The 26,114-nt window shown below is 40.5% G+C and overlaps 1 protein-coding gene across 2 annotated transcripts in view; it reads right to left on the bottom strand.

Annotated features, from left to right (window-relative positions):
- Positions 1-26,114, bottom strand: part of dntt (deoxynucleotidyltransferase, terminal) — a 73,091-nt gene that overhangs the window by 34,500 nt on the left and 12,477 nt on the right. The window contains exons 1-7 of one of the 2 annotated variants that reach the window (XM_044045200.1): positions 22,057-22,312; positions 17,590-17,764; positions 14,992-15,096; positions 6,942-7,112; positions 2,623-2,694; positions 2,315-2,438; positions 113-245 (exon numbers count right to left, since the gene is read on the bottom strand). In XM_044045200.1, coding sequence (XP_043901135.1) covers positions 113-245; positions 2,315-2,438; positions 2,623-2,694; positions 6,942-7,112; positions 14,992-15,096; positions 17,590-17,764; positions 22,057-22,250 — 974 coding nt within the window. In that variant the 5' untranslated portion in view covers positions 22,251-22,312. Of the gene's footprint in view, positions 1-112; positions 246-2,314; positions 2,439-2,622; positions 2,695-6,941; positions 7,113-14,991; positions 15,097-17,589; positions 17,765-22,056; positions 22,313-26,114 lie in introns of those variants that run through there. The other variant, XM_044045201.1, reaches the window with a different exon arrangement.

Here is a 26,114-nt window from a genome sequence, read left to right as displayed (position 1 = left end):
ATCTTTGCATCTCCTTGTGCAAAACCAATAGTTAACAGCGATGGAAGAAGAAAAGGTGTTGATCTGTTTCAACTACTTTATCAACACTGAGCAGAGGAGACAAGTCTTGTACCTCCGAAAGCCACCTGTCAGTGCTAATATGCCGTCCGGTGTGATCGCACGGACAGCTTCGTCAATAATGCTCCCCAGTGCTCGGGCCTCTGCCTTGCTGACAGCCCTTGAGATGTCTTCATAATACAGAAAACCTGCAGGGAAAAGACCACATAGTTATTAGTCTGGCAGTCAGCCATCAATCATAGCCGTTTGCTCTGGGGAAGTGAAGCGTCATGGTGAATTAAAAGTAAGACTCCTGGTGCACATACGCTGCAGACACAAGGAGATTATGGCCAGTGCAGAGACGGAGCTGAATTCTGATTTATGGATTGATGGGTATCTTGTTGATCTCATGCATCTTGCTTTGTGTTTTCTCATTTTCCGAGCAATATAAAAAGCATCAATTTCCTTCCCCCCCCTTTAGGACAGACATAGCAACACCAACGTGATATTTCTGTCTGTGCTGCAGTAAAATAAATGGGATGATTCATGTTTTTGCCCTTTTCAGATTTACAGAATACAGTGGCGAGATCAGGGTACAAACACATTTTCCATGTCAAGAAAAAAAAAAGAAAAGAAAATCCTATTATTTCTTCACACGGCAGGGAGACCGCACTGTTCTGAATGATGGATTATGAGCCGTTTGATGAACATGTCCGTCAGCATAATGCATTACAAGACGGAGTTTCACAACTGAATGGGAACCTGCGAGCGGTGTAATATAATGTTTTGAATTACATCCTTGTGCTAGTGCCGGAGTACAGTATGTGCAACCAGTAACATCCTCAACAGCAGAGGAAGCAGAGAAAAGATGAAAAGCTGCACATCAGTGTGTCCCTTTGAGCCATTTAGCCACATACTGTATGTAAAACGCTCTGTGCGATCTCTATCAGTCACAGCAATTGAAGACGATGTTTTCTGTATTGCTGTATTTCTGTTCACCGAGCTCTTCTTTGCGTCACCTCTGAGAATAATCACTGCAAACGTGCGGCAGAACAAACGGCACTGTGTAAATGAGTGACATTTATGCACAATAGAATGCAGAAAACACATAGGTTTATATTTTTAGTCTGGACAGTTAGCTTAAATTTTATTCTAGTTTTTTTAAATGATATTTTTTCGGATACTGTTTTTTTTTTTTTAAATTGTTTACTTTATATAAATATATTTTTTTGTAGTGATTATGGGGAACGTGCAAATTAGGAATTTCATTGTGCAGTGTGACAGTCTGTTTTAACGGAACATACGACAATAAATATCTTGACTCTTGAATCTTGAATTAAATTCAAGTGGAGACGGGTAAAGCAGGTGACGTCATAATATGGCGACATAAATGAATCGGTCCATTACCTTGAATATTTATGTGGGTTTTAAGAGCATTGGGAATCTTTTGGCTAATGTAAGTGCACTACTCAAAAATAAATCTAACATTATACTTGTCATTTTTAGGTTTTGTTACCTTAAAGAAATCATTTTTGGGGTTTTAACTTCAGCAATGCTCATTTGCCACAGTCTGACCCCGACTTCTGTTTTGTCTGTTTTGCCATGTTGCTCCAGGCTGATACAGATCTTAGCACCTGTTTCATATATTACCGTTACATTTGTGTACAGAAGATGAAGCACAAAGGCTGCGGTGATATCCTGACTCTCCCTCCAGCGACACCAGCCGGTTGAGCAAAATGGAAAAATGCTGTATAACTGGAATGCTGCTTTTTGGTGTGACTGAGCCAATAGTTAAAAGATTTCTTCAGAAGAGAAACCAAAGGGTTTGCTTGAACCAATACAAAATTAAACAGCTCCAAAGAGAATGTGTCAGCATATCGGAGTGGATTATTGATGTGACATGGTAGAAAAAGATTTCAAAAATGTTCTCTCTGGTCTGCGATAAAAACAAACATGTGCAGGCCAACGTGTGGGTTTGATGAAGGGAGCAGTCGTTGTCTTTGCTGCACAAAAGCCTCATTCAATTATACAGGAAAACGTTTCCCTATTCCTGCTTTGCAAATAATATTGTTTACAAATCATAACTCTCTCACTGTCTGTCCAGTTGATGGATGAACATTAATTCCACAATAAGTATTCACATTCAAAGTCACTATTCGTTGATTTTTATAAAAAATAAAAACCTGCTGCCATATGCATTATGTTGTCACGTTTCATCTGGGATGTCATTTTCAGTCTGTCATAAGTGAAGTGGAGAATAGACGCGATGTTGATGTACCCATTTGCTGCATCCGGTTCAGATGAATGCTGGGCTCCGTCAGAACGTCGCTGAATGAGCGCAGCCCTTTGCGGTACCACTTGTCTGCCGTCTTAGGTCCAACCCCAAACACACTCGTGAACAGCTGGCAGGAAACGAGGTAAGGAGGTAATCAAGAAGACATACTCTGAAATGACAGGCCCTTCTCAGAAGTGGTTAGCATTTAAAAAGTTTTGAAGAGCTTTATGTAAGAGACAGCACAGATTTCCTCAGTGATTCCAAAAAAAAGGAGAAGGCAACACAATAAATGTTGTTTTACATTTACTGACCTTCAGTGTTTGATACTTTTTGTCAGAGAGCATTCTCTCAACTTCAAACGAATGCCCATATTGAAGTATATCCTGCAAAATATGAAAGCAAATGATAAGAAAAACACTGGTGTCAGCGTTGGTGTGTTTCCCACTCACTTTCTCCTCCATCAGCAACTGACAAAATCGCCTAAATTGCTGCACATTTTAAAAACAGTTTCTGCTTGAATCAGGTTTCCTCATTTTCATTTCTTTTCAGGAAATAATGACTTTGTTGTTGTGAAACCTGGGATTAATACTGATTTTATGGCATTCATAAAAAGCTGAAGGTAATGTTTTCCCCGCCGCTTTTATTGTTTGCTCTGCAACAACTTTGCTCGGCGCTTAATTGTCTGCCGTTCTCAGCAGAGCACAAACAATTTGCCGGTCACATTTTAAATGTCTTCATTACGTGAAGGCATAAAATGAGACAGTAGTTAGCTGGTTAATATCAACCATTTTCCATGGGGGAAACTGGCGAGGCTGCTGAGGTTGAAAATGAACGCGCGTCTTTATGTGTAAACGTATCCGTGTGCATTTTAAGCTTTGGCATGAAGTGATGACATCTTCAATGAAGCAGTGAACTTCAGATGCAGACTTTTGAGTACAGAGCAGCCTTCACTGTTCAATGATGCATCCAACTCTGCTTTTCAACCCTAAAGCTAAGTCCAACCTCAAACACAAGGATAATTCTTCAGCACACTCCCTGCTCCAGGGAACACACACACACACACACACACACACACACACACATGCACGCATAGAAGAAATACATTCTGTCTATTCATTCCCAATTCTGCCTCAATGCTCCCACACTTTCATCTCAGTGGTTTCATATCTTTCCCCCACTTTGGATGTTCAGTCAACAGTTAGCGGTTCAGTCACTGCTGACAGTGTCACTCCGATGTTCAAAGGCATATCAGGTGTTTTGTTTTTACTCTGTGGTTTTTTCACGTCATGTCATCTTCTTGTTTTGAGCAGTGATCTGTTCAAAGAGACAACCAGCCCAAAAAAAAAAAAAAAATGTTTTAAAAAAATAAATAAAACCCGCCGCCCCCCCGGGCATACGTCTGAGTCATGAAAGAACAAAAACAGTGAGAGGTCATTCACGGGCAGTAGAATTTGGCCTGCCTGGCGCGTTCATGTTGCTTTGTTTAATAAATCAGCCGGAGTGGTGAGAGATGTGACAGATCTCGCAAGTCTGCTCTGAGACCTGCTGTGCGAATGTTAGCTCTAATGTTTCGGCGAGTCAGACTGCAGGGCTCACCTTGTTCTCCACCAGGAATTGAGCGTTCTCTCCAAGCAAACATTTTTCAACATTTTCCCTGACAACCTGCCATGATTTCTGCCCTGAGCGTCTCTGTCGGTGATGGGATGATTGCCCAGCGACCCAATAAGAACCCCCAAAAAAAAAAGATGAGGTAAATTTGTGTGATGTGTGTCAGTGTGTGCTCGAGTGTGAACATCACTGTAGCAAGTTTGGTTAGTGTTGGAATATCAAAACTCTTCTTGACATCGTTTTTTGTAGAAACATTGACCCTCAGCTTTTATTACTTTGCCTTCCTTCAATACTCCTTTCAGTATATATTCAGCGAGATGAGATGCAAGCTCATTGTCCCAGAAAGCCCATTTGTGCATGTTGTTATCATTGATCAAAAAAGATCCGTAGCTATGCACCATTGGGCAAAAATCTGTTTGTTTGGTTGGTTGGTTGTGAAATACTATTTCTACGGAGCCCCAGACATGACATGGGGAAAAATAAATACATTTGTGCACATAATATTAATAACAGAGAGCTGCTGCAAGTAAAGCGAGCAAAGCGGGCTGAAGCTTCGGGGTGGAGATAGTGTGATTGAATTTTATTTTAGGCAGGGAAAGAGTTAAAAAGGTATTCTCGAAAGCCTAAAATAAAACTCAATTACACTATCTCTGTCCATCCCGAAGCTTTAGCCCTCTTGGCTCGCTTTACTTGTGCAGCTCTCCCGGTATTTAATGAGAATGTTATTAATATTATTCATTTCGTGCGCACATCATACCTATTTCTCCCCGTGTGTGCGTGTGTTTCCTCCGGGTTCTCCAGCTTCCTCCCACAATCCAAAAACATGCAATATGGGGACTAGGTAAATTGGATACTCACTAAAATTGACCATAGGTGCGAGTGTGAGAGTGGATGGTTGTTTGTCTCTATGTGACCCTGCGATGGACTGGCGTTCTGTCCAGGCTGTACCCCACCTATCGCCCTGTCAGCTGAGATTGGCACAGCTCCCCCCGCGACCCTCATGTGGAGGATAAAGCGGTAGAAGATGGATGGTTGATACCTATATATACCTATACATTACACCTATTTCGTGGGAGTTTTTTTCCCATGTCATGTCTGTTGCTCCGTATATACAGTGTGTTTAAAAAATAATGATGTTCAGTACGTTGCCGTTAACTACGTTAACAGCATAGTTAAATGTAGTACCCCAGCATCATAACATCTCCTGATTATAGTCAGTGCACCACATAAGCTATAGCTGACATTTTCTCCAATTTCTAAACATTTGCTTACTTTACTGTCATATTAATGACAAGTCATGATAAACTACTGTAGATGGATGCTTTTGTTTTACAGAACTACAGAATGAAAGAACACGATTTAATTAAAACAAACAGTAATTAAACCTTTATAGCCCATTGTTGTCTATTCGTATAGGTCCCGTATTACTGCATGTGTTCCTATTACTCTTGAAGATGTTGTTTAGAAGCTAACAATCCCCAGCACAAATGAAGTGTGATAGGAACATCTTTGCAGCAGCATTAAGTGAACGTATACATGCTTTTTCCTTAAATTACGATTAAAAAAAGTGGTCAGTGTTTTTATTTTACACTGGAGTTGGTCACTTCTCGCAGCACTGCGGCAGTTCGTATCAGTCAGCAATGAAATCGGTCAATAAAGGTCACGGTTTATTGCTACAATTAACAGCCGTCCCATTGGTTTTTATTTTCAAGGTGGGCTCTGATTTCAGCTAATTTCATAGGAGTGTGAAAATGAAGTTTATGTGACCCTGAAAGTTGCATCACGAGCAGTCGTGCAGTACACAAAACCAGAGGTCTCAAACTTGCGGCCCGGGTGCCAAATGCAGCCCACCAATCGATTTCTGCTTAACCCTTTAACACCTAACCTTTAAAATGTCCATCTGGACTTTTTTTTTTGCTTATTTTAACCAGAAAAGGACCAGAGAATGTCCTGCAACTTAGTGCTTTTGCCCATTTTTACAGAATAACTTCCAATATCTGTTTAAATATGTTTGTTTTCACAGTTTAAAATGAAGAAAAACCTATGGGTTTATTTAGAAAAACACGTGTTGCGTGTTTAATTTAGAATTTGAACAGTATAGAACGTCCTTTTTTGAGTCTCTCAATGTTTCTTTGTCTCTCAATGTGCAAAAACAGGCCAAGAAATGGAAACTATGTACAGGTGTTCTTCCCACACGCTGATTTGATGGCTTCCTGAAACAGTGCAAGTTAAATTACCATACTAACCACAGCTTTCACAGCTCTCAGCTTTCAGCAACCGTCGGGATTTTTCCGATGGGGAAGCGCTAACTGTCGCATAACTACGCTAATGCAAAGTGCGCTTGTGCAAACGTGTATCTGATCTGAACAACTTTCAGTCACATCATTTCAATCCAAGATTTGACAGACATAAAAACAACAAAGCGAGAGTTGCACAGTGTTGTATGTTAGTTATCAACAGGCATAAACAGTGAACAGTATTTGTATAATTAATAATAATACATTAGGCGGTATTTATCACATTATCAATTGTACTACATTACATCCACACAAGGTTATTTATTCAATTTTTGATTCTTATTTCTGTCTAGTCTTAGTTCTGTTATTTATAGATTCTGCTCCATATCAAAGCAAAGCACTTCATTTATTTTCATTTTCATTTTCATGAAATATCATCATTGTTGCGACATCACGACGGAAGATTGTGATAGAATTTTAAGCGCTAAAACAGTTGCTATTTCCTCAAACAGTGGGATATTTCCTCACTTGACTGATCAAACTGAACTCTCCGTCAAACCCCTGCAGTAAACACTGCAACAATTAGCGCTTTCTCTCGGTTTGAAATATTTAGTCAGCTCAACTCTCAGAACCAGACACATTCACATATTGTATGTTGTGAAAGGATGAAAAGAATTTAGTGCTATTTTTATGGCCTATCAATTTGTGGCTCCCAAATTACACATGACGCCATGTTTCAAACCATTACTGTCAACTTGTAAAATGACTTTAGTCTCGGCCTTTACCTCCATCACTGCTTTAGTATGTTCTCCCATCCAAGGCAGATCTCGGATGTCCTCCTGACGCCGCACCTCACAGGGTAGACTCTTCAGGACTGAAGCGGCTCTCCTGAAGGCCAGACATTGACCCTCAAGCTCACTGAATTCATAGCTCTCTGCCAAGACCTCGAACGCATCCTATAAAGAAAAGCAGAGGAGAAGCACGTAGTAATAATGTGGCGAAACACATATTTACATAGTACAAAAGAAATTTAAGGCACAAGTCACTAGTTCAAATGTACTTACACAAGAGAAGGGAGGAGAAAAGCATTGAAAGTACGAACAAGTAAAACTGTGTCAGGTGTGACCCCGACAGAAAACCAGACACAGGAAAAGCAGGGACAAGTCGTCCCCCCACCCATCACCCCCCGTTCTTCCCTCTTGTCTCTGTCACCATGTCGTTTTTCTTCTGGATGACTGGACAGAGACATTTGAGGCTGGCGAACACCGAACTGGAACCTGTCATTTTCCACTTGTTCACATCAAGGCTCCCCAGACAGGCAGCCACTGACTTTCCCTTCACAAAGGCACCACGTTTATAACGTTTGGTGAATGAATGACAATTATATGCCTAAAATGTCGTGCCAGTAAACATTTAACACAATAAACCGCACCACATTGATGAATAGTGGATGTAGGATTTCTAAAAAAAAATGTTTTAATTGCACAGGTAATTCAAGATTTTTTTTTAGATATACTATAGGCAAAATAATATCTATGAAGTTACTTTTGAAACATCCTGGTACTAAATGTGGCTTAAAGGGACGCGCAATGAAAAACAGTACAATGTGAAATATATGTGTATATAAAAATATGTGTGTATATGCATATGTTTTTAAGAATTTAGAGGTTTCTTTATTATTTTATCGTAACTTTGTATGCAGGCGGATGTTGCACTGATAGGACTGCATCCAATTGTGTTGTACAGTATGAAATATATCGTATTCTATTCAATTATTTACTTTAAATTTAAGGCACTAGGGTTGTTATTGCAGAGAAAACACACTTCGTGAAACAAGTTCTCTGTCACACTTACTGATATTGGCATGCAGCTGAACATTTGGTGCCATGTTCGGCTCGACTGCTTTCTGGTTTGCTGCTGCTGCTGCTGTTGCTGAAGTGATGAGCTACTGTTGCAGAACCAAGTGAAGGAAAACATGTCTCCACAGGACAGTTGGATCATCCCTACCACCATTCATTGGCCAAACAGGCAATACTTCCGTGGGTTATGACAAAATAATTCACAATTAGAATGAAATTTGCTGTCTGGGTGTCTCTGACATGGGAAAAGGTTGTTCCAGTAAGAGATAAAGAGCAGCTGGTGAGCTTTGGGCCTATTAAACTGTATGATGAGAAGTTTTTTTTTCGAAAGGAACTTTACTGAAAAGGTATCTTTTTTTATTGGAAAGAGAAAATGTTTAAAGGGCTGTTTCACCGAATTCAGATAGGATTAGAGTTGAATTTACTTATATTTACAGATCTTTTACTCATAAAACGTGTTAAAATTGACAGGAACACAGTGATTAAGGACATGAAATATTTTACCCAAAGTATTCAGAACATTTCTCAGTCACAATTTTAAGGAAAAAAAGTGACTTTCCACAGAAAATGCTAGTGTCACATGACAAAAAGTAATCTTGCCATAAACCCCAAGCATATTCGTGTTGTGAGCTTCTCTAATTGAGGAGACATGTGATACTTGACTGAAAAATTGATGCGCTATATTAAATTTGGTATTTTTTCCACTGTGAACGCCTTATACAAAGATTCTTCCCTGACCTGTAAATTTTATAATTAACTTCAAAGAAGAAGGGACCACTTTCTTGCCACTTATCTTCTTTGACTTCAATATTCTTCCTTCTTTCCAACTGTTTTTTTTTCTTCTTCTTTTTAATCTCTGTGAGGTCAATTTCCATGAGCAGCATATTAATAATGTTTGAAACGTCTTGTGTATGCCACAAGTGCTTTTTACGCTCAGAGTCAAACTGAAAGAGTTGAATTAAATGACGCCCGTCATGGTGACAGATGCAGATAATACATATATACCAGATTGAACACACTCCAAACTCTGTGATACAGTGTAGTACCAGTTTACAGACAATATTTTGCAAACAATATATTATAATATTATAATATTATTATTTTTCACACTGCAACATGAAATGCGGTGCTCTTACACTTTGAAAATTGTGTCAATGCTAAAATGCAGCTGGAATGCCAACATGTGCGAGGTTTCCTGCGTCAATGAAATAATATTTACACATCTTTTTTGCAGCTCGGCCAGCACTTAAGGCGAAATGAACTTGTCAACATGGACGTCTCACTGGAGTCTTCTGCTTTTTTTTTATTTATTTATGTATTTTTTTAGCTCTGAATATATGTCAGTTTATGTTAAGACATGCCATCTGTTCAAATGTAAATGTGTTCAGAATGGCCACATGGAGAGGAGCTAATATTTAAGCATCAAATAACAGTGTCTCTCCGGAGGGATTCATAAATAGTCTCCCGTCTACTTATGTGCACAATAGAGAGAGAGAGTTAAAAATGTTGATTTTAGAAAAGTTTCAAGCGTTCCAAAATATCATTCTTCGTATGCATTATTTTGCATTTGGTAAAATGTGTGCCTACTTGACCCAAACTGTATCAAACAGAGAAATGGTGTGGGTCGCACAGGTTTGGTATCAGCTCACTTTTCCATCACCACAACCCAATGGCGTAGGTTTGTCCCCAGCGTCCATACGACATGTCCCCGCCAATATTTGGAGAAGGCCAGATTGTCCCTACCAACATTAGAGGCAGGACAATGTCTACATGCGCGCGAATGCTGTGAGAGGAGAGCGAGGGTGAGTGAGCGAGCGGATTTTACGAGTCACAGAGGAGATGAGAGAGCAGGTGCGTGCATGTGCTGTTTTCTGACAACACAGCAGTGAGTTTTTAGGGCCGTACTTAAAGCACACTCCACCAGTCTTGTAACCAAAGCTACGCCGTTGCCACAACCCCCCTGGTTTTTAGTCCCCTTTTTAAAACCTGCAAACTTCTGCACCAACTAACACTATAACAGACAGACTTTGATGTAAACAAGTGATGACATTTCAGTTTTCTTTTCAGTGCTATTACATCCACTAACTCTGAGGAAAAATTTGGCTGGAAAGTTTGATTAACTTAAAGCCCTTCCTATTCAGCCTGGACGGGTATTTATACAATCATCATTTTCACAGTATATTGAATAAGAATTAATAATTTTGCACACACATCGATTAGTGATTAGTGCATTTTACCAACCCTTACCTTATTGCACACCAGTAGTGAACACACACAAGCCTTCCAGTAATTTGAACCGGTGACCTTCTGCTTACAAGCCCAATTCCTGTCCACTTATTTGTTACTATTCATGTCTCTATAAGCCACAGCAGTTTAAATGCACAATGCCAGAACCCTGAAACTTAGCCCTTGAAACAGGCGAAGATTTCTGTCATCCATTTTGTTTATTTTGTTTAGACTAGTTTTTCTGGAGCATGGTCTGTAAACTATAGAAATCCATGTGGAAGCCTTGACTACTAGACATGCTTATAAATCCAATTTGAGCCTTAGTGAATAGATAGAGTCAATGATGACTGCAGGGGTTGCTGGTGTTTTGTTGCTGAGATGCAGTCAGATTGATTCTCCATGGGATCAACACTACTATCGTTCCTTTACACAACTTTAAGAAAAGGGAAGGAAATGAAAGTGTGTGTGGTATCTTCTAAACCTGCACAAGCACAAGAGGCTTAGAAATGAGTCTGTAATGTCTTGTGACATTAAGGTCAGCATTTCATATTATGCAAACTCCACCATGCAGTGACTTTGCCCCTTTTGCAATTCATAAATAAGTTATCTTTAAGAGCAATAAGAAAAACAGAAATATATTTGTGCCATATAGAACACTACTGAAAGGACAAATGCTAAAACAGACTGAAACAGAAATGTCTAAGTCAATGACCTGAACTTGGTGCAGCCCAGCGTGACCGGAGCGCAGGACAAATTCAGCCATATTCATGCCTCAGTTTCCTCTCCTGCAGCCAAGCCACACTCAGAGGTCACTGCACCAGCTGCAGTCCTGTGCAGACATGCAGCCTCAGGTCAGTGAGCAGCAGACAAGAGTCCAGCTCACCCACGAGACGCACTGACCCGTTTACTGCGACACATGGAGAGAGAACAACCCTTTACATCCCAGAATGCTCACGCACACACACACACCTGGGTTCTCCTCACAGCATGAGACAGATAGAAGAAGCTAATTTTAACTCGATAGGTGATAGGGTACAGGTTGTGTAGGGTTTTGTCTGGAAACCACACTGATTTACACCACATGTTAAATTAGGTGAATGACCAGGCGTATGAAACAATATGTGGACAATGTAATGCTAAGCATTCGCAGATTAGCTATTGTGTTAGAGGATGTTTCACAGAATCACAGGATCTGCTGTGACAGTGTTCTACTACGATCTAAGAAAATACTACTTAAGGTTTAACTTGCATGGAGATTCACGTACAAAAATGAAGTATAAACACCATCTCACCTGAAAGAAAATAAAAATTTAAATGCACACATGCGTGCACCCACCACAGCCAAGTCTGTTACCGATCAGGCTGTCATAGCAACTGCATGAAAGAAGAAAAAAACCCACAGTGTAGATGCGTTTATCTAATAAATGAGTTAAGGCTGTGAGGGGGGACTTGTGGTGCAGGGACGTTGATCTAACACACCGATTTACCCCCTGCCATTGGGTAACACACACATACCCGCAAGTCATGTTCACGCAGCGGCACGTCTCGCCGCGTGTGCAAAGTGAAAGCATGAAAGGAGGTCAGAAAACCAACTGAGAAGAGTTTTAACGTGATTAACGGCTAGGAGAGGAATTTTATATCTAATGAATAAGAGGACATCGTTTTTTTTATCTTGTAATTTTATGATTGTTGGAGGCAGTTCATGTGGTCCCGGCAAAAGTACTGACGCCGTCATACATCTTTTCAAAACACTTTTCAAAAAGCAACAATGTGTGACCCTTCTCTGATGTTTTCTGTTTGTTAGTTCTTAAAGTTGTGAATGCTAACGCCTCTGGGGATAGAAAGAATCAATTTGACGCCTTAAAGGTTCAGTGCTCCCATACCCCCTCCACCCATCTCCTCATCCGTGGCATGTCTGCTATCACTACGCTGGAGGCCGCGTGCTGCAGGGAAACAAATTCAGGATTTTAGCCATTTCCCTCTGCACCTCTAACTTTTTCTTTCCCTGCCCTCATTAGCCTGGCACTCAGCCTGTTGTGTATTTCTGTCACATTCCATGTGTGTGTCTGCGTGTGTGTGTGTGAGTTGCCATCAGAGAAAAGGCATCCAGTGCTGAGTGTCAATCAACCAAGACACAAATGTCAATATCTGTGTCGAAGTGAACCGTGGTAAAAAAAACAGCAGAAGTCTCAAGGCTAAGCAGATGAAAAAAAGAGACGGCGTACGCTTGACTTCTGTGTGTGCTTGCAAAGACGAGCGGAATTTTCCAGTCACAGCGAGAGCAAGACAGCAAGAGACAACGAGAGTGAGAGGAGCGCACAGTATGAATGGCCGAGAGAAGTGATACAGGAGTGAAAGAGTGTGAGTCAGAGACGCTGAGAGATGAGGGATAAAGAGGGCGCGAGGAGGAATAAATCAATAGTGCATGGCCATGGAATGAAGGGCCGTTTGCTGCCAGTATGTGATTGACACCTCACTGGGGTGCTGTTTTGGAGATGATGCTCATCTTCACTTCCTGATCCTGACACCTCTCTGCACCACCTACTTCCTCCTCCTCCTCCTCCTCCTCCTCCTCCAGCACATCCTGGATGCCCCTCTTCTCTTCTCCATCCTAAAGCAATCTTAGGTTGTTTCCTCTGGTTGCGTGCACATATACAGCATAGCAAACACAGCAGTGAACAATCACAAGAACCACTCAGCGCATTCCCATGCACAGCTCCAGCTCAACTATGCGGTCCTTGTCCCAGTGTACAAGCACTAGTGGGGAATCAATTTATTGAATAAAGTGTGTCTGCTTACCCTCAGCTAGGGGGTGAAACGCTCCCTTTCAGCTTGTTAGTATTAGGTGGTTTATGGTTTAGCATGCTGCTACTTCTTAGTGTGATGTTCACCAGAGCATAAAATTGTTCTCCTTTTTCCATGTTTTTTGTTATTCTTCTGTGTACTGGTTTCTTCTATCATTTTCCAGGTAGTAGCTAGAGGTGGGAACTGTGGCCAGACCAGTTTGAGGTCTGCCTGAAAGTATAAGAACTTCAACTCCCAATCTCATTATGTCAATCCACGCGTGATACATGCACACGAGTGAACGTCTACAAACGTCTACACACGTCTACACACGCGTTTGCGTCCACCCTTACTGGGAGGAAGAAAGTGATAATGAAACAGATGTCTAACCAGCCTGAGGTAAGCTGCGTGTAATAGATGTTACAGAAGCTCATGAGCAGGTCTCAACACTCCCACACAAACACACACATTCATGTCAGTGATGCTGCACGTCACAGAGCTACAGTTTCATGTTTGGTGCCAACTATGGCTCTACGACAGGATGAGAAAAAGCAAAAATAAACTAATTAAGTGCAACTCGTTGATTATGTGTTTCTTAATAAGCAGTGTGTCGTGTTTACAGGTGATTATTGTTTTCATTTTAGAAAAATGTGTCATTTATTTTCAACAGTGACATCTTCATATTGCTGGGTTTGTTTGTTTTTTCAACTGAAAGCCCATAATCCAAGACAGTCCACTTAATAATTACATTAAAAAAAAGCCAGAAAACACTGACACTAAAGAAGCTGGAGGTGGCAACAGACTGGAATTGTTGCATTTGAAATGCTATTATTGATTAATCACTCAGCAAAAAATCTGTGGCGTATTTCTTTCCAGCAGTTCAGAAACATCTCAAAAACACTGTGTGGAGATGTACTGTTTGTTTGGTTGCATTTATACATGCTCGTTTCCGTTTTCTTGTTTTTCACCTGCGGCTTTCTTTAATGCTCATTAACATCCAAGACAATCAGCCAATTAACCACTTCCCCATTTCCCATGCAGGAACCTGAGCTTCCTCAACCACCCCTCTCCCTCCCATCACTACCCAGCAGATGGCGGCGGGACAGATCTATCATTACTTGTGAGCAGCGTCACGTCTGTCACCCATCTTGGCGAAGCGTGCAGTGCCTCAGGGCATGTCCATGCCACCACCTGTGCCAGGGATCATGGGCATGTCAGCTGTTGCACCTCCAGTTGCCACAGCTGCAGATGTTACTCATTTGCAGGTTAATGCATTTTTCTTTGTAATGCATTATTTTTGTGTTAGTGTGCTGGTGAGTGAAGCAAACCAGTCGTCCAATTAGGGAGCTTCATAGTGGGGCTGGGACGATATGCTTTTATTGATTGTATCGTGATACTATAGGGCAGTGTGTCTCAAATGCTCCAACACACCTGATTAAAATAGTCAGCTCATCAACAAGCTCTGCAAAAGTCTGCTAACGACCCATTTATTTGATGAATCAGGTGTCTTGGAGCAGGGCATCATCTCAGGGCAATGTGTTCCCGAGAAACACTTTACTAGTGTGTTGATTTGATTTGTCTTGGGATTCTGATTTATGACCCTACCCTAACCCTAAGTATTGCAATGCACTAGTATAGATGATTGCAGTGTTATTTTCCAACTCAAACCAAAACTGAATTACACATTTTTTTGAGACAATGCAACTTTGCCTACTGGGCTAAAAAAATCAACCGCTGGGCCAAAATGAATGGAGACTCTCAAAACAGGACATAACACAAATGAGAGTCTTTAAATGAACACGCTTTAAAGGAAATGTCTTTTGTAGATAACACCGATAAACCACTTTATATGCAAACTGTTTCTGTTCATCAAGCTGATAGAAATATTACAATTCTGTAGTTGGCACTACAGCTGCATGTAAAAGTGCAATTGTGTCCCAAGTAATGTTAGAAAACAGCTTCTTACGGTGAAAATGCTGTTGTTGTTTTCGATCGTTGTCCGTCTCTGGCAGGCGTACTGAGAAACTATGGCCACGGAAGTGGGTGTGGGCCCTTCACTGGGCAAGGTGTCCTGTGTGCAAAGACAATCAGAGATGCATAACCACATACAGTATATTTGAGCGTATGCGCACTGTTGACAGGCTAAATGTGTGTAGGGTTACTGCTGATAGCACAGAGCTGAGCGTTCAAATTGAATTACATAAAAATGTAGCCATTTGCCATGGAGAAGTTATTTTCATGACTGTGTCTCCAGGGCAACAGGCTAATGACACTCATCTCACAGTCTGGTGGCATCCAAATCCATTACACTACCTAACCCATGGCATTACAAATCTGCTTGCCATCATCCAATTTGCCTCCTGTAAATTGCCTTTTCATTCTGCGGAGAAAACAGTCCCCCATTTGTAAAATATGTGTCAAAAGGATTACCAATGTAATATTAATATTCTTGCAGACAATTAGACACCACACAAGGGAACATTGTGTCCTTAAAATTACCCATGGAATAGGAGAGAGGAAGAGAGGGAGGAAGAAGAGGAAGAAGAGGAAGAAGAGGAGGGTGGAGTGATTGTCACCATACCAGATTGACTGGAATCAATGCTGCTGAAGGAACAGGAGTGTCTCAAAAAGATAATGAAAAGAGCGACTACCTCTCACAGTGCTTGGCTGAATCAATCAGTAAAGGGATTAAAAATTGTTCATCATTTATTCTATGCCAGGAGCACTTCCTGTTTTTCAAAAAAAAAAAGAAAAGAAGAAGAACTGTCTCTATATTTCACATCACATTTTCTTTCTGCCAATCACAAGTAAAACTGCCTTAGAGATTCCCTAACTGAGCTCCATGTAAATACAACAGGAATTTCTCCCTCACTGGCCACGGTTATTATAGAGACCTATAAGATTGTGGAAGCTGATGCTCTCAGACAGATCTCAGCGGCCGCTTTTCCCTATGGTGTCCTTTCCCTCTTAGCAAATTCATGCATGTGGTTTACATTTCTCAACATCTGCTTAGTAGAAAAAAGGTACAATGTGTGCAGAACAGCACCCACTCTCCTCATCACTATAGGAGCCGCAAGCAGGTACTTCCCTTCCTGATAATGCCTGTCACACTGGCAGGAGTGCACTCTAATGAGTAAGTAAAATCCTGCCGGGCTGCTGAGCAGGTCAGAGGTCAACTTAAAAAAGGTCCATTGTGTAAGAATCAGTAACATCTAATGGTGAAACTGCAGATTGCAACAAACGCTTGCAAACGTGTCCCTTACTGCAGGAAAGTATTGGCCTTCACATAACAGAAAAGCAACTCTTGCCATGTCTCTGATGTTCGGTTTCTACAGTAAGCTTGTGCTTCATAATGTGAAATGCACGTATGTTTGACCTGCTGTAGAAACACGACAGTGCAAGTCTGTATAAAAGGCTCATTCAAAGGCTATAAAAGGAAACAAAACTTATTTTTTTCCAAAGTGATTATACACTAACTTGTGAGTAGTATATTAAATGTTTGGCAAAAAACCCTCCTAAATGTTACACACTAGACCTTTAAGGAAGGCCCTACGCCTATAATAATTATAATATACTGCCTATTAAATGCATTATTATTACTACTACTACTACTACTATTATTATTACTACTGTAGTAGTAGTAGAATTACACTTACCCACTCCGTCTCTCTAAAACATCCCAGTATCCTGACTGAGGAGGTTTCATAAACCAGATGAAAAAATCTAATAATTTAAATTAAAATCCCCTATCGACTTCCTGTAGGATATGTATGATTGTGAAACACACACTCAAACAGCTGGAGGCAGAAGTCGGAAGTTTGTGGAACATTTGATCTCTACATGCTATCTTAAATGGATCTATCTCCACGCATTACCTTGTTTGCTTCAGGGAGGAAAGGTATCACAAAACCCGCAGAGAATAGGGTCTATGGTTACCTGGGGAGATGGGTCAATAAATGGCAGCACGACATCATTAGCTTTGCCACTTACTGATGCAGTTAACTACAGTGGCGCTACTAATGGGTCACACTCACATGGTTATATGGAAACAATGCTCCTGCAAGACAAAAAAGCTTTTGCAAGGTATTTCACAAAGCATAGAGCCAACAAAAAAAAACACAGCAAATACCACAGTGACTGTTAATGCCATCGCTGTCTTGTGAAAACATAGATGGAACCTGGCAAGCGTGACTACGGGAGGTGAGTGCTTTTCCCTTTCCTCCATGGAAGGAAAAAGAGACAACATTCATTTCTTTTATGTTGCGTCCATATGCTGCAAGGCCCTCATCATGCCATCCACTGGGGGAGAAAAAAGAGAAACTGGTGTGTTTCGGTTAGTGGGCTGCTCGGAGCCATGCCATTCATATTTTTGACACTCTAGCGCAGTCTTGGGTATGTTTCTGTTGCTATTAGCAAGGTGAAATGTGGTGTGCAGAGTGAAGACGAGTATTATATTCAAATACATACAATACATGTTTGTTTGGCATTACAATGGAAAAACGTCCTGTTTGGTTTGCATCTACTGCACTGTGTATCTGCAGAGATGTATCCCACACACACATACCTGAATAAGATGTCTGGTCTCTACAGCAACAGGCCTCCCCTCTCTCATGCTGTCAGTGAACCAGCTGATGTTTAACACGAGCATGTCAGGTAAATTCTTCAGTTCACACCCTCGGAGCCATGACCACAGTGACGAAGCCTGGTGATCCTCTGACACAACATGAGTGACCACGTCGCTGCAGAGAGGAGGCGAGAACTGTCAGACGCTTCCACGCGGTACAGCGATTGTTTCTAATCCTGCACTGAATCACTCACCGTTTTCACAAGAAGGAAAATTCATCGCAATTATAAAATATGTAGTGTGGTACCTGTAAACTAGCTATAATTTATTTTTTGTTTTTTGTTTATTGGGGGTAGATGGGAGGGGAAAAAAGCTGTGTACATAACATTAGCATAGTATTGCCATTGCCTTTTACGCTCATGAGGCTCATTATCAAACCACATAAGAATGTTTGAGCATGGTACAGACACAGAACATCATTAGCATTTATTTGGCTCCATTCTCCATGGGATCCTGCCAAATGTAACTCTAATTTGCACTCTCTTTTTATATCTGTTTTGGTCTCCACCAACTGCTGAATTAATTTCCACTGTGTTTCTTGGTCAAAATACCTACTAGCTGTGTCAAAGAAATATATAAAAGATGAGGAACAGAACATGAAAGACTCAATAAAATGGAAAATTCAATAATATGAGTACACACATAATATGACAATAGTGGTTTTACCAACTGAAATATCATGTAAAGCTTGTTGTCACATATTTAGACAGAAAACCCAATTCAAGACTGAGCAAAGAGCACAGACAAATATAGAACTCCCTATTATGAAAAAACAAAACAAAAGTGTTTTAACTTAACTAGTAAATGCTACGTTTGAGTACAACCAAACATGCACAGTACTGTCTAAGCAAATAAAAGCCATGAATCCATATTCAGAGCTTATGAGATTTGCTTCACTGTTGGATTTATTAAAGTAGAACTATTGCATCTTGGCCTCAGCAGATTTAGAGAATGAGAAAAAAAAAAGTGCAAATGATACTTTTGAAATGCTGCTCTGATCTCAATATCACGGTCTCACTAGTGCTGTTTTGGGATCACCACTGTGCGAACAACAATCAGCTCAGACCCGCAGTGCCTCCCTGCTCTGTTTGATAACTCATCTCATTCAACCAGTGCTCTCTGTGCAGCTCTGCGGAGACTTTTAACAGACCTTTTATCACACTCTCCTCCCCTCTGCTTCCTGCAACAGTGTTTAAGTACCGTAGCCAATCAGAGTGCCCAGCCGTGCATAATTACCCTCAGCATACTCCTCCTCTTCCTCTCTCCTGATGTGGGTAAATCAGTAGAAAGACTCCTTAGGGGAAGTCCCAGCAGAGCTCAGACTGAAGCCTAATTGACCAAATCACTGATGAAACTAATCCTCTATCTGCTTGGCATATCATTTGAACCAATGCCGGTCCATGTTTTAAAATGAAAAGAAAAAAAATCCCTTCCCGTACGAATACATTGACCTCTAACATAAATATAGTTAAGGTAGCTAAAGGGCAAACATCCTAAATTCAATAGAGATTTGGCTTTGAGGTTGATTTTCCTCTCAGCTCAGGTGTGGGGTTTCTATGCTGGAGCAAGATTGAAGATTTAAAGTAGAAAAAAAGCACTCTTTCCTCTTGCTATGTTTACCAAGATGTATGACTTGGATCCGTATCTTAATACATACCCACAAAGAATGTAAAACAGCAGATTGGCATGCAAATGAGCTTGAATGGAGCCAAGCACCAGATTGAATCAGTGGGATTCTGAGCCCAGACACAAGGGCAAGCTAAAGTCAATGGGCTTTGATATGGAGAACTGTCTTGATCTCATCTCCTTTTAGCAGCTAACCTTCTACGTGTTCCAAAAGGGCAAAACAACAACCAAATCAAAGACGGTATGTCCACAACAGCAGGGTTTTATCATTATGCCTTCAATGTGGCTGTTCCCATGTGACACATCTTGGAGTGACACAACATGATTACGGTAAGAGTGTTCATGTAAAATCATTCAATAGCAAAATATCTCAACACTGCAACTACACTACTATATAACAACTACAAGAGCAACATTTTTCTTTGTTTTTAATCACCGGAGCTGCACATGGAGCTCCGGACGTCATGTGAATCCGGACGTCATGTGAATCAACGAGACGGGTGCTGCTTCAACCTGTCAGAGTTCACTGCGCACTTTAAATCCACAGATGGGTTATCTGACATATTGTCTGATTGATGTGCTGTCTACATACGTCTATAGAATTGAAGACCGTTGTTCACTGCCAGAGGGCCTAACCTTAACTGTAACCTAGCGGCATGCAGATCCTATGTTTCAAAACAAGTTACCTGAATTTATTTTTAATTTAATTTTATTAATTTAGTAATCCAAAAGAAAGTGACTTTAACATCATCACAAATTCAAAGGTCCAGTGTGTAAGAATTAGTGACATCTGATGGTGAGACTGACTGGCCTTCTGGTCATTGTAAATTGTTTGGGGAGTAGCTAATAGCGTGTTTCCACCGGCTCTAATTTTTATTTTTATACACTATATTATATTTTTATATATTATTATACACTGTACGCATATTCTGTTCCTTCCAATTTATCCTCTTAAGACCAGTTCAATTAACTACTAGCATTAGCTGTAACGTGGGCAACTGTTGCCAGCTGGAAATGACAAGTCTGCTTTTGTCTAGTCCTTTTTTATACAATTTGAAAAATCACCAACAGTTAAGAGCAGTGAAATATTTTTGCCTATACATCCACCATAAACTAAATAGCGTACTGTAGCCTACAACCAAAATCTTGATGTGCATTTCCTGTGACTAAAGGGGAAAGGACTAAGCACCAGTTAATTATTATGATCCCCACACCCCCTAAATTAAAATGCTAAAGAGTGATGATTATATTGTAAATTGTGCTAAGATGCTAAAGGCCACATGTGTTTTGCCATTTATGAAAGAGCCTTTACTGGAGCTCATCAATCAGTCAGGAAAAGTGTGTCAATATCTGGATCCAAGTTCATGTGCATTAGGCCTGAAATGAGGACAAGTGGAGAATGGCATGTGACGTGTGTGTGGGTATGTGAACACGAGTGCACTCCTTCATACACACACACTGTATCAGACATATGTTCAAGGCAGCGTGCCTATGATTTGTGTAAGGCTAGAGTGGGGACGTGTTGTTATCAAACTGCAGCTGATATGAGTTTTGTCGGCTTGCAGAATTCATGTCAGTTTGAGGCTGGCACGCTCCACTTCCTGTCGTTGGTTTCAAACAATCATATCTAGCCAAGTGTAACCATAGGCAAGCTCAAGCTGTGTTTCTGGGAATGTTGCCACAGCCACGCTGGTACACGGCTGGGAGGACATGCATTTAAGCACTTACACACATACACCTGTTGGTTATTCTATACTCGAGAGGACCCTTCATCGACTTCACACAGACACTTTAACATCTTATGGTAAATTTAATTTGGGGGAAAAACTGGCCTCGCTGTTAAACGCACACATTTGCTCAACAGTGGAGATTAAAGTTATTTTATTTTTTTTGCCTCTGAGATGTTGTCAAGCTACAGGCTTCTGCTGTGTTCACAGTTAGGATTTTAAGAGATACTTTCAATTAGAGACAGGGAAAAAAGGCCCATCGTTTCCATAATTACCTTACAATAGATGATTCATCATAGCAAGAAATGAGCTCACTAAATATCTCGCCTCCTGTGCAACTTAACAGAAAACTTTCACCAAACTCATTAAAAAGATTATGTGGCCTCTGTTCCTGCTTCCTTCCAGTGTTTTTCAGTTCTCTCACTGCCAACAAGCCGTGGCTCGTTCAGCTGCAGCTTAGTTCAGCTCTAAGATATGGCTCATGGGGGAAACACTCTAAGGTGTAGCAGAGGCAGGATGGATGCCCCAACTCTTCTTAATTAACTATTCATGAGACAACAGTGGCTTTATAATTAGTCAATTGAGTCCAAACTTCATAAAAAAAAGCTTTCAAAGAAATGGTTTTTAGATAATGTCAAGAAGTAATGTTGACTATCTCACTGGAGGACCTTGGTTTTACTAATGTTGTGAACATTTTATCCATATAAAAACTGTCTCCAGTTGGACTTTGATTGTTAAAATTACAGAAAAATGTCCATTTATGCCATTTAGACTGCTTTTACAGACAATTGTATGATGTACATTAGCGCAGTGGGCCCAGGAAAAGTGGTTACTAGTCTTTCATTGGGATCCAAACACCAAATGCTACCAGAAAAAGTAGTAATAATAGCCAACATCAAACCACAGGGTTGCTACTTAGTTGAAGATCACAAACCCAGAAAATACTCCCCCTGCATCCCTCCAAACTCTACATTAACATGAAACATTCAAAATCTCGAAGGAACCAAGCCTTTTTCAGTCAGTGGACAACAAAATTGAATGCTTTTTTTCCAACCTGAGGATGTCGTTCACAATAAAGCCCTTCGACCTGGCCAGTCCGGTTAGAAAGCTTCTCCTGCTGTGTCCCATTTTCCTCTCCACCAGGTACAATATGACATTCTGAAACTTCACCTCCTCACACCTGGGAACACTGGCTTCTACTGGTCTCGGCCTTTTCCTCAAACGAGGCACAATGGGATTGTGGAACATTTCTCTGTTTGACAAGCTACCCAAAGTATTCTTGAACCACTAGGACTTTCTAGTGTTGTAAGCCTTTTTTGTATCCCTGTGGTGCTTCACTTCCTATAAAAAAAAAAACACCCATGCTGATAAAGCCACAGTTGTTTATTGACAGTTGTAGTTTTTCTTTTCTTTTTTTCCCTATGCCCTTCGTGGGACTAGTTGTCAGTTGAAGGGTTGGTGAGAGTTGGCAAGTAGGAAATGCTTCTGGCAACAGGTGTTGAGGATTTGGTGTTTACCAAAAACCACCTGCTAACTTCAAATGACTGAGGGTGTGGAGGGAAAAAAAACATCCTGTTGGCATGATTAAATTCCATTACAGTAAAGTTTTTCTGCATTTAAAGGAAGTAAACAAGGCCTTGTCTAGTCGGTTCTTACAAAGCAAGTGAACAATTCCATGCAGTTTTAACTCCACTCCTCAAAGATGCCTGAATTGTGTCACCTCCGAAACCCCTCACAGCTGTCCTGCCATGTCCAGTTCGTCTCGCCACTCACCATCTCATTATGTCTGGACCAAGGCTGCACCATCTGCTCTACTGCTTTAATTAGCTTGACTGTCTAAAGTGAGTGTCTTTACCTGAGATCCTACAAACTCATACAGCCCTTTACACACATACAGGTATTGTATATAATGAGCCACCGATGACCAGGGTAAGGAACTGCGTATGTGGTGGTCAGGAACATGAAAAGAAATTGGATTTAACCAGTTTGTCTTGCCTTTTGTTTCTAAGGTGAATAGAAAATTGTGATGCATGTGCTTCAGTAATCCAAATAAGAATGATTTGTTGATTAAGGTGAAGGAATAAAACATCATTACGGGCCTTGATTACACACTACATCTAATTACCACTTTTTCTGTAGTTTAACAAGCACACCTTGATTCTGTCTGCTACACACAAAATATTACACAGCTCTCATTAGCACTGAGTTCTGAGGGTTAATGGGTGTCAAAGGACAGACACAACTAATTGTTTGACGATTTAGTGCCCAATCACTCAACTGCGTGCGTGGGCGCTGGCCTGCATCCAAACAGAGTCCAATGAAAGTGTAACATCCCTGAGACAAATGGTTCTCGTGCTGCCAGGAGAAATCACTGCAAGGGAAATTTTTAATCTATCGTTATACAGTAGCTCTGTGAGTGCATGATAAAATTGCATAATAATTATAATCCACATAGAAAGGACAACGTGTCAGGAAATGACTCAGCTAAATGTCGATTTTGATTAAAAAAAAAACAACTTTATATAAAATAGGATATTTGGGGGGAAAATGTGAACAAAATTATCCTAAAGAACCTGAGGTTGAGTGAATATTTCTAGATAATTATTCAGCACTAGCACAGTGTAGCTAGAATAAGCTAAAATAGAGGTTCTTAGGGTCAGCAGTACCTCTATTTTATTAATAATTAGAATCCATTGTAGCTCTCATTATACTTTGAATAGAGTGCAGCATCATAAGTGAGAGTAAATAAGTGACCCAAACCAGAACTCACTGACTCCATGAATGAAAGGTAATGTTAAAGCTCCAGTGCAGAACCTCTAACGCCCCCAGTGGACTCCTGAGTAAGTACCAAAACACTGCAGTCTCTTTCTGTGTAATTAACAAAACATAGTGAGCTCCATGACCCAGCTTTTCTCCACCAGTCACACAGAGAGACAGAGACAGAGAGAGAGAGAAAGAGAGAAGACAGAGACATACAGAGACCTTTTGCAGAGTTTTTTTCTACAGCACTTCAGTAAGTTATGTGTCTTTTACCATAGTGTTACTTGTCGAGACTGTGTGCTGAAGACATGCAGGCACAGTGGTGCGGTCTACGTGATATGCACTATTTTCTAGTGCTTATATGCACGATTTCTGTATAACCACTTAAAAATGTGCATTGGTACGTATCAACTTTTGACAGAAATTGGAAATAATGTCGAGATGACTGTCATTTCCATTTAAAACACTAATGAAATATAATACAATTCACCGTCTTTTTGTACGTTATTGCACTGCCGGTCTGGCAACCCATGCTGTTTTGAGTGTGCTTTTTTTTTATGTGACTGGGGGAAAAGTGTTCTGGACTCGACATGTTCGACCACTGCACTTTACTGTCCCCACACGCTAATGCATCACAGTTATAAACATAGAAGCGAGGGGGAAATGAAAAGGAAGCAAGTGACACTTTTTGAGTGTTTTTAACAGCCTGTTCCCGATTCTACAGACATTTTAGAGCAATATGTGTCTGCAGAAAATACATCTCTGCTGCAGCTGCAACTAAAAATACTCTGTTATTTGTGATGTCCACTCCATAAGCAAGCTAAAGCTATGCAGACACTACACTCGTTATTACTTTATATGATAACTAAAAAGTGAATTCATTTGTCTGGCCCCCGTCTGTTTGGCCTTGTCCCTGCGTGTGCGCGCAACGCTTGGGGTGCAGTTGATTAGGAGAGCACTGTTGGTGGAGCACACATTTTCAATATCGGACAATAACCGAAAAAATACAACTGTACTTAATGTCTAGGTTTATTTCTAGCCTTATGCCCAAAATACATAATAAATTATAATTATCTACATCATAGAAAGAATCCCTGCAAGCCCAGTGTGCTCCTATTTCTTCGGTCGGTAGAAATATTGCTCGGTGTGTTGTGTTTACAACATATACAGTATATTTCTGTGCAAGAAGTACCATGAGAAAACCTAGTCTCGCGACTCCAGCTGCCCAGCTGTGCGGACGTGAGACGCAACCAGTGTATTTTGGGGGTTAGAATCCAACTCTGAAAGTTTTAATATTTTCAGTCCTAGTGCTGCTGTATAAAGGCGTCTTGCTTTACTCACTTTCCTTGCGTTAAAAACACAAAAAATGTGCCACTCTGTGTGCAGCATGTGTCGCAAATGTCGCCACAGACATGGACAGACAAGGCTTCATCAGCATTGTGCGAACTCATTCCACAATGGATTGCATGTAAAAGATATGTGTTTATATTTAAAAGTTCTAAGCTACAGCTTTAATATGTTACATGTAAATAAGCCTCAATTTGCCACCGACATCTGGCTCTTGTAAGTCATTTTATTTTCATTAAATACTTTTAAGTCAAAGGTCTAATTGCCTCAACTGTATGAGCGATGCAAAGGATGCTACCATAAAAAACATTAGCAATAATCTACAAAAAAATACCAAAATACAATAATTTGTTGGCTACCATGAGGCAGCAAGACAAGCCAACATATGGCTAAATAAAATGATCAAAAACCTGCTGGAGTCAGTGCCACATTATGTCAGTGTTATTCTAATCGGTCCATTATCAAGGTAGTGATATGCATCAACAAGGTGCGAACTCACATACATTCTGCTTGTTACACACAGATGGTTGACTTTGCGCTTGTCTGCAGACAAACGCTCACCGTTAGAACCCGGGTGATGAAAGAAAACTTCAATAGCTGGAGTTATTCAGCTTTGACAGCACTGTTTGCTTAACAGTTTGTTCCCATAGGCGTCTTGCATTAAATATTGTTAAATCAATAGCCAACGTGGCATCAAACCAGACAACACACCCTGAAGGTGAGCCGTCTTATCCAGTTTTCAGAAGACTTTATAACAAAAGTGTAGACTGCACTAAAGAAATGCCCATTTAAAAAATAAACATGTGATGTCATGATTCTCCTTTGTTTCATTGGATAGAACTCTAAATCCATATACTTCAATTTAATGTGTTTTATCACAATTTTCCAACAAGTGCAAACGTTATACGTATGACTTCCATTAGACTGCAAAAATAATACATGTATGACTAATTACACACCCTGCCAGTGTCCCTGAGTGGGAAGGTGTCACAGTCTATTATGACA

The sequence above is a fragment of the Solea senegalensis genome, linkage group LG15 (genome assembly GCF_019176455.1).
Source record: "Solea senegalensis isolate Sse05_10M linkage group LG15, IFAPA_SoseM_1, whole genome shotgun sequence".
In the NCBI taxonomy this organism is placed as follows: Eukaryota; Metazoa; Chordata; class Actinopteri; order Pleuronectiformes; family Soleidae; genus Solea; species Solea senegalensis.
This window is presented reverse-complemented; position numbering and strand designations above follow the sequence as displayed.